Source organism: Phoenix dactylifera, chromosome 2, assembly GCF_009389715.1.
Source record: "Phoenix dactylifera cultivar Barhee BC4 chromosome 2, palm_55x_up_171113_PBpolish2nd_filt_p, whole genome shotgun sequence".
Lineage (NCBI taxonomy): Eukaryota > Viridiplantae > Streptophyta > Magnoliopsida > Arecales > Arecaceae > Phoenix > Phoenix dactylifera.
Window position 1 is genome coordinate 4,648,594 of NC_052393.1, and position 14,774 is coordinate 4,663,367.

The window sequence follows — 14,774 nt, forward strand, 5'->3', positions numbered from 1 at the left end:
TTTCTAGCATCTTGGGTATATCTGCTCACTGTAGACAACTGAGTAGAGGTAACTTGAACGCTATAAACCCTTACTCGACTATAACGCTTCGGGCCATCAATTCGGCGAAGACCTGACCTTTAACACGATTGGTCGTGCCGGATGATGATGAAATCGTAAAAAATAGAAGGAACTGTAGAGAATTAGATGAAAAGGCAGGTTCTTTTTTAAAAAAATCTCTTCATTGTTAATTTATCGTAATCTTACACTGAAGGGTGGAAGAAGCGATGACAGAGGACAAGGAATTGAATGGAGCTTGAACCTCCTTCATCTCCACATCCTTAATCATCTTTTTTCTTGTCTTTATCTTCATTTTCGTGATAAAAACAATCAGCAAATAGTGAAAGAAAAAAGAAGAATAAAACTCACGAACGAAGAAATCATGGATCCGATGATGGAGAAAGGAAACAAGACAAGCGAAATTAATTTGAAAGTATGGGATTGAGAGTAGCACACATCGATGCAAGGACACGAAGAGGAGGACTGAATTAGGGTTTTGTCATGCCCCGAACTCAGATCATGACACGACCGTGCTATTGCAAACTTAAGTATACAATAACACACAACCACTTCAAAACTTCAAATCAATTATAAACAATTTTATTCATGAATGTCATCAAATGTTTCATCAATAAGGATCGATATAGAGCTTCTAAAAAAATATCAGCATTCAATATTCCATTTTTTACATAATCTTGAAGCATGTCAAGCTCCTAGCAATCCTATTTATCTGTAAGAACATAAATAAATTGGTGTGAGCTATAAAAACTCAGTAAGTAACCATGCACAATTTTACCAGATCAAGCATAATGTACTTCATGTGAGTGCATTAATTTAAAAAATTAACGGTTATAACAAAGTAAGCATTTTATATAGCATGTATCCAAATCAGTCATAAAGCATTGCATGCCAATCATGCAAGTTCATAAATATGGTTGTGCATCATAAAACATTGCCATTATTCTCTACTTTGAAAACCATGCTCTCAAATAGTAGTGTAGCTATGGTCACTATTATTACCCGTGACAGAGCCGTAATCTTTACCAACTATTATTCTCTGTTGGCAGGGTCTAAACCAAACTATTATAACCCGTTGGCGAGGATCATAATCTTTGCTAACTATTATTCCTCATTGGCAGGGTCTACACCAAGCTATTTTAACCCATTGGCGAGGGCCGTATGCCGAGCTACTATATTCGCTGGCGAGGATCGTATGCTGAGCTACTATAATCCGCTAGCGAGGACCGTATGCCGACCTACTATAACCCGCTGGCGAGGGCCGTATATAGCAATCTGAGAGTTCATAAACCATATCATGCTTTTTATAAAACTTACTTCATAAGTAGATTGAAAATTGAATAATGGCATCACAATATGCCAAAATTTTTTGATCATGCTACAAACTTCATTTTTCCATGCATCTTTCTACATCATCATAATCATGTGTACATAATATAATAATAATCATGATAGATGCTATTTATCCAAAATCATGCAATCATTTGCTAACATATGCTTGATCCTAATTTTCAGAAACATAGAAGTACTATACAATTTCATATCCAAATAATTTCATGTAATTGAAAACAATAATATTGTGTCAGGGTCACTTACAATTATTCGCTCGCCAAATATTATGCTTAGATACTAATTCTCTAATACCTACCAATATCATTAAATTACATGTTACTTGCACATTCAATTTTTATTTATTTATAACCTTTTCTTAATTAAAATTATTTATAGCCCATCCATAGGATTCAATTTCATTTTCGGGTTCATAGCCTAATTCAATTTCTAGTTTAGGCCCATGGCCCAATTCAATTTCTGGGTTAGGTTTAATCTACTTTCTGGTTCGGATTTGATTCAAGTTCTGGTTTAGGTCTGGTTCACCTGCTAGCCTGGGTCTGACCCAATTTCTAGTTCGGGTCTAATCAATTTTCTGATTCGGGTCTAATCAGTTTTCTGGTTCATGTCTGACCCAATTTCTGGTTCGGGTCTAATCAGTTTTCTAGTTCAGGTCTAGGTCATCTGTTGGTTCGAGTCTGACCCAATTTCTGATTCGGGTCTAATCAATTTTCTAGCTCAAATTTGATTCAATTATGGGTTCATGTCTGATTCAGCTTCGGGTTCAAACCTTATTCAACCTCTGATTCAGGTCTGATCCAGCTTCTGGTTCAGGTCTGAGCCAATTCCAACTTCTGGTTTAGACCCACTTGCCTTCTGCTTCAGGTCTGGGCCCATTTGCATTCAGACCCAAAGTTTAATTAAATTCTAGATCAGGCCCATGGCCTGATTCTGTTATTGGGCCCATTTGTATTCAGCCCAGTAACATAATTAGTTAACTTATAATTAAACCTATTAGTTTTAGTTAATTTAAAGGAAGACCATGATTCGGCCCATATAGTTTATATTCAATTGAATCCTTCCTTTTAAGTTTGGACTCCTCAGGCCTAAGTTAGTTTTGGATTTAAAAATACTTGTCTCGTACCAGGGCCAACCCGTCTTAGACTCGTAAAATCAGAACAAATTGAAACCATCCTATGGCCCAATTAATCAGCACCCATGAAGACCCCTTTGGCCCCTTATTAGCCCAAATCTTGAGCCCATTACAATATCTGCCTCATGTTGACAGCCCCATGGTCCAATAGTTAAGACATTGGGCTCTTAATTCAGTAACCCAAGTTCAACCTCGGTGGACCCTTTCTATTATAGCCCAGAAAGCCCACAACAATCACAAGCCCATAAGAATCTTTTCCCTTTATAACCGATTACAAGAACCCAAGTTCAACCTCGGTGGACCCTCTCTTCCCTTCCCGATCGGAAATCGTCTTCTTGTTATCAATCACTTGGCTCACGAAAGCACTCTCCTCCCCTTTCATCGCTTCTTTCTTCCCTTCCCGATTGGAACCCATCTTCCTCTTCCTCTTCCATTCCCATGAAAACCTCCTTCCCTTATTCATCACCCCCAAAACGCAGACCCCCTTCTTCTTCTTCTTTTCCCCTTTCTTCCTTTCTTCTCCCGCGAATGGGAGGAGGACGAGTTCCCCCTAACGGGAGGGGTCGGGCCGCGGCCGGCGGCGCCCGTGGCCGGAGACCGCGACCGGCTCTGCGGCAGACGCTCCCGGCGACGGTGGTGGCGGCTGCGGATCATCCACCGGTAGGCTTTTTCTCGTTTTTTTTTTTGTTTCTTTTCTTTCTTCTTCTTTCTCTTCTCTTCTTCCCTCTTCTCCTCCCTCTCTCTCTCTCTCCTCCCATGAGGCAAAGAGGAGCCGGCGGTGCTGCAGCCGAGAGGGAGGAGGTCTCGGTCGTTCCGATCCTCCCTCTCCGACCTCCCTTCTTCTTCTCTTTCCATTTTCCTATTCTTCCTCTTCCCCTCTTCTTCTTCTATTTTCCTTCTTTACTTCTTTATTTTCGTTTTGATTATTACACTAGACCGACCGAATATAATTCATGAACACGGATGATAAGAAATTTACCTAGCTCCGAGGAGCTGGGGAGAATGCCTTGATTCTTTCTCGCTTCCCGTTGGCCTTTTGAGCTCGAAGAAAATATCTTAGCGCAGTACCACGGTCAAAGGATCGGGTAAGGTTAGGCGATCCCCGCTGACCTTTAACCCGAATCAAGCTGAGTTGAGTTGACCCGAGATATTGTGTTCGTTGGATATAGAATTGACCCTTTTTGTTGTCACGTCTTATTTCCGCTCCAAAACGTATCTCTGTTAGATAACTCCTAAGCTGGTTAAGGGCTCAAAAGCTAAGCCCATAGTAAGGATAGGCCGAAGCAAGTCAGCCGGCTTCCAAGTCCAATATTTGTAATATTTTTTTTGGTAAGCAGGATGAATTAAACCATTCAAGAATATATATATATAACAATAGAAATAAAAAAAAACAAAATATTCAAACATTGAGAATCATGAATGTTTTTTTAGGGTCTTTTTTCAGGATACTGAGAATTTATTTGGAAATTTCTAATAATTTATCATACCAAATATTATCAATTTGATGCATAATTTTGTCGGTCAGCTTGGCTGCTTGAGCAACAAAACTAATAGAATGAACAAATACATATACACTGATGTATATTATGCATCTATTGTTAGTATGTATAAATCAAATGGCTACACAAGGCCATTGATGCTATGGTGGGGTAATGAGCCACTTGCTTTAAATGTATGAGAGAGTGACAAAAGTGAGAGTACTACACTAATACAAATATTAACAAAAAAACTCACAGAAATAGAAAATCTTAGGATTGATATTTAATTAATAATGGATCACTGTATGCCGTCAAAATTTTTTTGATCTTGAATCATAGGCATCAATGAAATACCTTATCGACTCAAAATAATCACATGCATCATAAGCTAGGATAAATTTCATAAAATAATGAGATCACAACCATCCATCAAATTCTTATGCTTTCTGAATTAGTAATGATACATGGCATGTTGTTTGTTGATTCAATCACCTATCAAATAGTTTTACTTTCTTTGGATTCACCGATAAGAACATAATTATTCATCAAATGCTCTTTCTTGTTGGATCAAAATCGTCATTACACATGCCATTGAATAAATTCATTTGTCTAGCACGAGTAGGTGTAAACTTTTAAAGATATTTCCATATTTATCAAGTTCACTATTCGTACTGTAGTTCTTGATTGTTTAAAGGACATATGCAAAAGAATACTATGAGTCAAAAGTGGAAATTTTTATCAAGTTAGAAAAAGTTTTTCATCAAAGGATAAAGTCACCCTAACTTTGCTCATTCTCATGGCACATGCCAAATACTAATGCTTACACACGAGCGAATACGAGACACACAAGTTAAACTCAAGATATCAATTAACTAATGTGGATTAAGCATGTCTACGGGATCGAATTTGAGACAATATAAATTTAGGCTCGTGGATTGGCCTACTAACGCCCCTATAACAGAGCTTTTCATCGGAATTCTGCTGCATAAATTAAATACCAATTAATAATTCTGGCACAGTTCCAGTTACATTATGACATAAAAGAACTCAATACTAATAGCTTTAGAGCTTCCCAAAATCAAAATCAGCTCTTTCTAAGAGCAACCCAGCCATTGTACGGGACAAACATTTGTCCCTTAGGAAACCCATGATTGCACCATCACTTTCTTGTATACGACCCACGACATAAGCTGTGGCAATCAACTGAAAGCTCCTCCATCTTCTCTCCCTCGCATACTTCTCCAAGCCCTTCTTAATTTTGTCGTACTCTCCTTCAGCTCCTCCATTGAGCTCCCCCAAAAAGGCTTCGCTCAAGCATCTGGCCAAAACAATGCTATCTTCAAGTGCCGAGCAGCCTCCTTGACCTATATCAGGTGTCATGGGATGGAATGCGTCTCCGGCCACACAAACATTTCCCTTGCTTATATTCCCCCACAACAAAGAAAATGGCCACCTGTATCTCAATTGAGCTGAGACCGGATTGCTGAGTTCGCTTGTTTCTATGACATGTATAAATTCCTCAGGCACCTTGGAATGCTTCAACTTACTTAACATATATTGTTTCATTTTCGTTGCACTTTCTTCCACTTCCTTTTCTGTCAAATAAAACCAAACAAAAGAGTTAACATTTCACATTGATAAAAAAAAAAAAAAGAGGCTTGTAGGTATACCATGAGTAAAATTTATTTCTTGTTCTCTTTCTCACGCTCTCACATAACAAATCCCTTTATTTCTTGTTCTCTTTCTCACGCTCTCTCATAAGAAGTCCCTGAGTTTCACGTAATTTGGTCATTAAATTTTTTGTGTTTATATATCTATCTCCATTTCCATATTCACACGCTCTCTCATAAGAAGTCCCTGAGTTTCACGTAATTTGGTCATTAAATTTTTTGTGTTTATATATCTATCTCCATTTCCATATTCACATAAAACTCTTGCAAAGTCTTACATTTGTACAAAACAATTCCTCCTCTGGTTTCTTTTGACTGAACCCTGCCAGTGCTGTAGAATGACAAATATATCATTATTTTAAGGGCAGATGAGGCCGGGGGCTTTGTCACTTCCCACTTACTTCCCCTTTTTCTTGCGATTGAGTGGCATGGGTTAAGAGGTCTGCAAGTACGAGGGCTAGAAATAAAATATCCAAAAGTTATGTAATTAGCATTGTTGGAAGAATATAAGTAGAATATGTTGTTGTCATCTAGTTAAGTTAACACGAGATTCAGGGATTAAATATAAATATGGAACAGCTAGGAATGAATATATAAATACAAAAAATATCAGGACTACCCTGCAAAAAAACCTTTTTTTTTAATTTGTAACCAGCTGAATCATAAATCTTTGAAATATCTATTTTATCCTTAATAAATTTAGGAGCTGAGATTTAATATAAAAAAATATTTACTATTTTAAAAAATGTAAGGAAGCAAAACTTTAATAAGCAAAAGGGAGCATTGATTTTATGCATATATTTCTAGCCTTTCAATTCATAGGCAATGTGAAGAAAAAATATAAAATAAATAGCTTCAAAACCATATTCTTTTGGAATAAAACATAACACATGTTTCGAGCAATTAGCTATAACACCGATGGTCCAAATTCTATGGCTCTACAATTAAGAATGATGCCGAACTATTTTCCAATTAGCTTCACTAATCATGGCGCGGCACTATATTTAATAAGCTTGCACTGTTATGTAAATGTTGAGTAAATTTTTTAGGGTCCATATTTGAGTGGAGGTGGAGCATTGTGTCTGTTCAGTCTCATTTACTTGAGTACAAATATACACAATAGAATGCATGCAAACATAACAAATATTGTAGAGCTTACCTTGCTCAGAGGAAGTCCAAGTGAAAAACCAATAAACAATCCTTTCGTTACAAGGCAATAAACCTGTACGAAAGCCTTCTCCAAAGCATTGCATGAACTCGGGTTTGAAACCATGGCCATTTGGAAACTCAACAAAACCTCTCGAAGCTGAACGCCCTGTGAATGTTGGTTTCTGTAGGCCCAACCATTTTGCTACCACTGAATTCACTCCATCACAACCTATCAAGACCTATAACATGGGGAAAAAACAACAGAAATAGTTTTCAAATGATTCTATTAACAACTCTAGATAGTTTATATGCCACATTGATACATATTTTACATTACAAAATCATTTCATCCATGTTCTTTTCCTCTTAGAAATATGTGCACCTTTGTTTTGAGTTTGGAGCCATCGGCCAAATGCAGGAGCTTAAAGTAGCCATCCTCCTCAATTGCAGCAACTTTGGAAGAGTATCTAACCGTGCCAAGTGGTAACTCCTTTTCTAAGGCTTCCAACAATATATTCCTCCTTAGGCAGCGAACTTCATGCTCCCCACTGCATCATTTTTCAAAAGACAATAATTAAATTAATGGAATACATTACTTTCTCACAAGAAGATATTAATGGGACACCTCGCTTGTGGTTTCTAGCAAGAGACCGAAATATTTTTATTTGGTCTACACATAATTATTGTATGATCGCATTACAATTATATCATATAACTGGCAAGTATGTTTTCAAAACACGAGGAATATAGGTTTTGGGTGCCGATTGAAGAGATTAACTTGGATCATCTACTTGCCAAAGAGTAATACAATGTGATAAAAAAATGTTGGTTCGTGCATGACACAATCTAAAAGCTCACATCTTCCCTCGTGCCACAAATGACAAATTTGATGTTCTCGCTCCAGAAGTTGCGGAAGTAGCTGTCAGTCTGCACACACAAAAGCATTCATTAATTTATATTTATACATACATACATATACATATACATACATATATGTATGTATCTATACATACATATATCTATGCACATATATATATATATATATATATATATATATATATATATATATATATTGCTTTTCATATATGTATATAGTAGGCATGAAAATGATATGCATTTATTATTTGATCAAGTTGCATAAATATTTTTTCATAATAAACTAGCAAGATCTATGTGTGTAGGAACTTGGGTAAATCACACATGTGCCAGTTTTAGTTATAAACTACGAAATTTTACAATCGCTTTGAGACTACGTATATAAGCTATCCACAATTCTTTGCTTTTTCAAATAGGGTGCATATTCAACTAGTGCAATTAGTAAAGCCAGTAGAGGCTAATTCGGCAATTTGGGTTTGAATTATTCAGCCAAGATCTTTTAATTAATATGTGGCCCATGCACCGTAGAGTACCATGCATCTCTGGATGGCCTCCATTAAGATATGGACGGCCATCAAACAATGTCTTATTTGATGGTTATCCATCTTTTGATAGTGGTCATGCATGGCACTCTGCGGTGCTACACATGCACTATAAAAGATCTGTGCTCTTATACCATAGATCTCATCCTAGTGCTCCTAATTCCCAAATAAAAATACGGGGATGGATGCACGAACAGAATCAAGAAAATTTGTTGGATGTATCCTAGGTAATAGGAGATGTATTGGATCTTTGATTTCTTTATTTTTTTAAAAAAAAATTCTCTCTGTGTGTGTGTGTGTGTGTGTGTAAATTGTACCTGAGCTTCTTCTAAAGGCATCATAAATCGTGTGATCGATGCATGTCTTCTCAATTAAAAGGATTCAGTACTTAAGAACCGAACAACACATACAAAAAAGAAGTCCTGTAACAGATGACCACCACTCGATAGTTGAGATAGGAAATCGATAATAAGAGAGAGAAAGGGTATTGCTGCTGCTTACCCTTGTAAGCGGACATGACTCTGCCGGAGAGAGTCCCCCACCCCAAGCGTATCCAGTGCTCTCCAAGCATTGGTCCATGTGAGAAGCCCGAAACCCGCCGCCCTCAGCGACTCGGACGACTCCAACACCAAGCTCCTCACTCCCTTCCTGCATCCATCTCTCAGTCCACAATGAAATTTTCTCCTTCCTCCCAAGGGCAATTTATAGAAGATATTAATGCCACCACACAAAAACCAGCGTGTTACTGTTAATTAGTACATACCTATGGAGTCCCAAAGCTGCTGCGAGCCCCGCTATTCCGGCGCCGATGATCACGACATCCTCGATGGCCTCCATTTGATGCAATGCGAGCTGTGGATGTGGTCGTGGAGAATTAGGGGCAGAGATTAAAGGTGGAGGCAGGCGAGACGAGGAAAAGAATACTTATTGCTGGAAGGAGAGAGAGAGAGTTGGGACCCTCGTGAGGTCATCGCTGAAGTACTCTTAACCATGCTACCTGCAACGTGGAGCCCAACGTTGAATACAAATTTTTTGTCTGCAGCAGCCGACGGCACGGGCTGAAAGGATTGATGCGACTAGAGGATTGCCTTTTTTTTTTTTCTTGGACCAGGGGGGACTAATCCATACTGATCCTTCTTCTCCGTTCCACTTTATTTTCATTGGAGGGTAGACCTCCAAGAAGACCGAACCTTTTAACGAACCGAGAATCCACTAATCGAGATTAAAAGATGGGTGTTGCCATCCAAACTGGGGCATCTCAATACATTTAGGGACCTAAGGCGGTCTCACTAAGAGTAGCTTTTTTTTTTTCCTTTTCATTTTATCAGCCCAAGGCAAACTCACTAAGGAAGTTTTTTTTCTTCCTATTTTATCTTTTAAGCTTTTTCTGCGGCGGGCCTTCTTTGGGCCGAGGCCTTTGGCGACTGAGACGGTCGCTTAAGGGTTAGATCGGCCCTGTATCCAAAATAAAATCCTGACCTCTTGCTCCAAGTGTAAGAGGAGATATCATAAGGGCATAATTAGAAGAGGTTATAGAGCACCAATACCTTTGTGTCACTTGAAAAGATAATTATTCTATATATTATTATAAATAGTTAAATGCAGTAAACTTTTATATATTATAATTGTTTGAGGGATTTTTTTATTTTTTTTATTTTTAACTATTTAGCACTCGTTTGGTTCATGAAAAAAGAAGAAGAAAAAGTATGGTCAACGAAAAAATAAATAAATTTTTGATTGGAGTCTTCAAAGAGAAGAAATAAAAAAATAGCATTCTCATAAAAATAAGAATTTTATATTTTATGGAAAAGAAAAAGTCATGAAGGGCACGAAAAAACTACATTTTCTTGGGTTGAAAATTAGATCATTTTTTTTTCACAAGTACTCTTAAGTCATCAAAATCCATGAGTGAAGGTTTTCTCTTTATTAAATATATAATAGGTATTTCATGCAACTTTTTTAAAAAATAAATGCCCAATCGGACATAAGTAACTCTAAAATATGTAACTTTTTCATGATCAACTAAATATATCAAAATTATTTTTTCAGATATCATATTTTTAAGAATCATCTTTTAAAAAAAAATTATTTTAGTAAAAAAACATTATGAACTAAATGAGCCCTTTGAGATATATACATATACATGCGCGCATGGAGCCAAGTCTCGGTATGGGCTTTGCTTTGAAAGAAATCAAAGTTTCATTGTAACAGTGATTCATCGAATTTTAGTTAATCTGATCACCACCCAGTTGTCTTGTGCATTGGACTTCAATGGCAGCGGAATCGCATGACGTAGCATCTTACGTCTTACATTGTTAAATTTGATTATATTAGTTACTGGCCCGTCAATGCCCCTACCACAAAAAAAATATATGGCTGGTTGGTCAGCCATCCCTATTCCAAGGGAAAGTTTGCTTTGCTTGACCAAAGGTCCAATAATGCTGCTAGGCTCCGTTTGAAGATTTGTTGACAGCAGAACTTTTGAAAATAGAACTTTTATAAAAAGTTGTTTGCTGTTTGATAACTACATTTACCATTTTAACATGTGTTTAGCAAACAAACTAACAAAGTACTTTTAGTATGACAAAATGACCATAATGAATATTACATAATATTATACAACAGAGCATAATAAAATATAATATATATTAATATATAAATATATGATATAGTATAATATTACTAATATAATATTATTATAATTTAGTAATATAATATTAAATTATTTAACATAACATATCAATGTATTATGATATAATGTAATATTATATTATATTTATAGGATAATACAATAATAAAGATAGAAAATATTATAATTATTAGCGTAAATTAATTTTTCATAATATAATATAATATTAAACTATTTAACATAATTTATTAATGTATTATGATATAATGTAATATAATATTATACTTATAGTATAATGCAATAATAAAGGTATAAAATATTATAATAGTAAATTAATTTTTTACCCTCCTAATGATCATTTATCTCTGTAACAAATTTTCTAGCAAATTTCTAGGATTATAAAGAAACATTTTGTGTAATTGTTATATTTTATCATAGATATTTTGGTCAAAAAAACTTTTCGATCGAACCTAAAAGTCTTTTCTGGAAAGTTCCAAAATAGAGCTTCTTCCAAAAAGCTGTTTTTAGATTTCTGCAATAGCTAAAACAACTTTTCGAAATTTTTACCAAACACTTCTATTTCATCTAAAAGTATTTTTGGAGAGCCAAAAAGTACTTTTTGGCCCTCCACAAGCTCCTTCAAATGGGGCCTTAATTTGTAGCTGATAGATACTTTCATGAAAGGCTGTCATCATAATAATAATAATATTAAATTATTCCTTTAATTGAATAAATTCCATTTGATACTTTGTGCCTATCTGTTCTCTCAAAAAATGAACATTAAAATAATTGTTATAACATTTTCATAACAGCATATAAAGAAAAATAAAAGACAATAATATTACCCATGTTTCCATTCACTTAATGAAAAATTATCAGTTTTTACCGATACAAAGTATAATTTAAGAGAAAAATTTGTAAAAATTTGAAATTTGAAAAAAAAAAAATTTATTTAACAAAGTATCATGCAAATAATCACTATTATTCCTACTATATAACAGCTATTATAATAATATAATGGTCAAATAAAGTTTGTTAGTTAAATACTCTTTTAACCGATGATCATCACGAGTCGCCATATCAAAAAAAAAAGTAGTGTTATCTGACAAATTACTGTTCATAACTTTCAATATTTATTTCTAGCTAATAAATTATTGTATGCAAAATATACTGATATTTTCTTTATTCTTGATACACTATGATCATTAACTTAATTATTGATAATTAAAAAGAAAGCTTGGATAGCTGAACTCCTTGATATTTCTTTTTCTGGCAATGGTTGTCTCGTGCAATTGTTTGAGTGCAACTTTGCAGGCTGAAACATGTATATAAGCTAATACTGAAAGAGAATGGTTCATCTCTTAGAAATTAAACATGCAAGTAAAAGAGCCAGAAGAGCCGACGATCGAGGTATTCACAAAATATATATTATTCACTTTACCTCAAAAAATAGTACCCACTTTTAAGCTAACCCTTCCCTCCCCTACCAAACCTATTATACTCAGCATATAAAAGCAATTGAGAGCCAAGAAAAGATGATAAACGCTTATTACTATTTAATTGGGCATTGCTTTAATGAACTTTCAACAAAAAGTTTTTAACAAATTCAGATGGCAAAAGCTGTAGTTTCCGGTGATGAAAAAATTCTAGCCAGTACAAATCAGATTCTTCAAAAGTCTTCAATTTAGCTGAAGTACTGAGAATTCAGATAAAACGATTGTAAGTGAAAAGTGAAATCTTTCTCTCTTGTATTAACCAAAAATCTATAAATCTATAAATTCTATGAACGGCCAATGTCCTAGCAGTTGTTTTGTTTTAAATTTGTGCTGTTGTAAAGAAACTATGTTTAGCAAATTACTCTAGCCCATTAGCTTTACTGATCTCTACCTCGTTTTATTTGACATCATTTTTCATCACCACTATTATGGAGAGATGCATGATGCAAAGACCTCAAAGGAAAAAAAAAGGAAAAAAAAAAAGAATGCCAGCTATTCAACTCTAGTAAGTCATATCAACGTGAATTTACCATTTTTTTTTTTTTTTTTTGATAAACTCAGCTTCTTGCAACGCATGCCACTTCCTGTTCCGAAACAGAAGTCACTCTTTTTTGTGCGTCTTTTATTGGGCTACAAACTGTTGGAGAAATTGTTGTCTAAAAATTGTTATATCAATATTTTATAAAAAAATAATTAACTAAAGTAAATTTAAAAGATTGAAAAGAGCTTATCTACACGAAGTATGTGATATGCATTGCCTTAAAAACATGATTTGCCTTCTATGTACGGATTTATGGCGATTTCGTTTTCAAGGTACAACAATTCGGTCTAGCCCGATCTTCCTCTAACGAGCACGATCGCTGGAAAGGCTTGACCTGACCGACTCCTTCAGATACCCTAAAAAAAATAAAAGATAAAACAGAAAAAAATAGCAAAAAGTTGAAAAATGAAACAACTCTATCTACGGAAGAAACTCTCGGAAGACAAAGTATCAGTAAAAAAAAGAGAGAAAGAGATTGGATAAGGATTAATCATGAGAAGTCTATTTATAGACTCTATCCGGAAGACCGAAGTGGCACCATAGTTCCGATATGTAATATTTTGGAAACACCGTATATTTTCGGAAACCAATATTTTCCTTCGAAAAGTCACAACCCTATAAGAGACATCTTATAAAAAGTATTTTTAAACTATTTAAAATAATTAAAATTTAGAAGATAAAAAAATTTATTTTTTTAAAATAAAACTCCAACCCAAACCATATCCAGCTCAAATAAGCAAACAAATAATTATAGCAATGTTATAGCCTAAAATGACCATCTATAGGCATGTCTCATCGGTAGCAATGCAGTGATATGCAAATTTTCACAGCAAACAAACATTCGTCATCCTACTTCAACCCGTTGCCGAAAAACAGCGACGCCTTGATTCTTGAACAACAATTAGAGAGCGGAAAGAATCGGAATTTCAAATTTCATAAATTTATTTAAAAAAACGTTAAGCAGGGAAAGATTAGGCTCCAAGGGGAACTAGGAGTACCTCTTTGACGAATCGCTTTAAAACCTTGGGAAGATGGGAGGAGCGAGACTCGAGTGGGCCTCAGAGGCCAGGGCAAGGGCATGGCTAAGGAAGGCAGAGATAGCGGGGGCCCTGAGCTTCCGGCGGAGCATCATGGTGAGCCGCACCGCCCGCACGATCCCGGAACCAATCTCCTTTCAGATCAGAAACCAAACCAGAACCCAAAAATTTCTCTTTTTAGAACGCAAAAAATAGAATTAGAAGAAAGGGAGAAGGTTCTTTTCTTTAAAATTCCTTTCATCGTTAATTTATCGTAATCTTACGCTGAAGGCAGGAAGAAGCGGTGCCGGAGGACACGGAATTGGATGGAGCTAGAACCTCCTTCATCTCCATATCATTAGTCATCTTTTTCTTTTTCTTTTTCTTCCTTTTTCCTGATAAAAATCATCAGCAAATAGTGAAAGAAAAAAGAAGAATAAAACGCGCGAACGAAGAAATCGTGGATCAGATGATGGAGAAAGGAAACAAGGGAAGCGAAATTAATTCGGAAGTATGGGATTGGGAGTAGCTCACGTCGATGCGAGGACACGAAGAGGACTGAACCAGGGATTGATCCCTCGAACGCAAGAATGCCTTTATTCTTCCTGAGACTAACCAAGACGGGCCGATTATTTCCAATATTTGTAATATTTTTTTAGTAAACAGGTTAAATTAAACCATTCGAGAATAAATATTATTCGTGGGAATCAAAAAAAAAAAAACAAAAAACAAAAATTGAGAATTATGATTGTTTTTTGACGGTCACTTTTTAAACTACAAAGCATTTACCTTGGAATTTCCACTAATTTATCATACCAAAAATTATCAATTTGGTGTA

General features: G+C 35.5%; 1 protein-coding gene across 1 annotated transcript; it reads right to left on the reverse strand.

The window, feature by feature from the left end:
* Positions 1–4,952: 4,952 nt before the first annotated feature.
* Positions 4,953–9,204, reverse strand: LOC103719605 (monooxygenase 2-like). Its single transcript, XM_039118155.1, has 6 exons — positions 9,018–9,204; positions 8,756–8,902; positions 7,695–7,763; positions 7,219–7,384; positions 6,847–7,075; positions 4,953–5,612 (listed from the first exon to the last, which is right to left on the reverse strand). Exons 1-6 carry the CDS (start codon positions 9,089–9,091, stop codon positions 5,080–5,082), a joined length of 1,218 nt encoding a protein of 405 aa, XP_038974083.1. The 5' UTR covers positions 9,092–9,204; the 3' UTR covers positions 4,953–5,079.
* Positions 9,205–14,774: the final 5,570 nt, after the last annotated feature.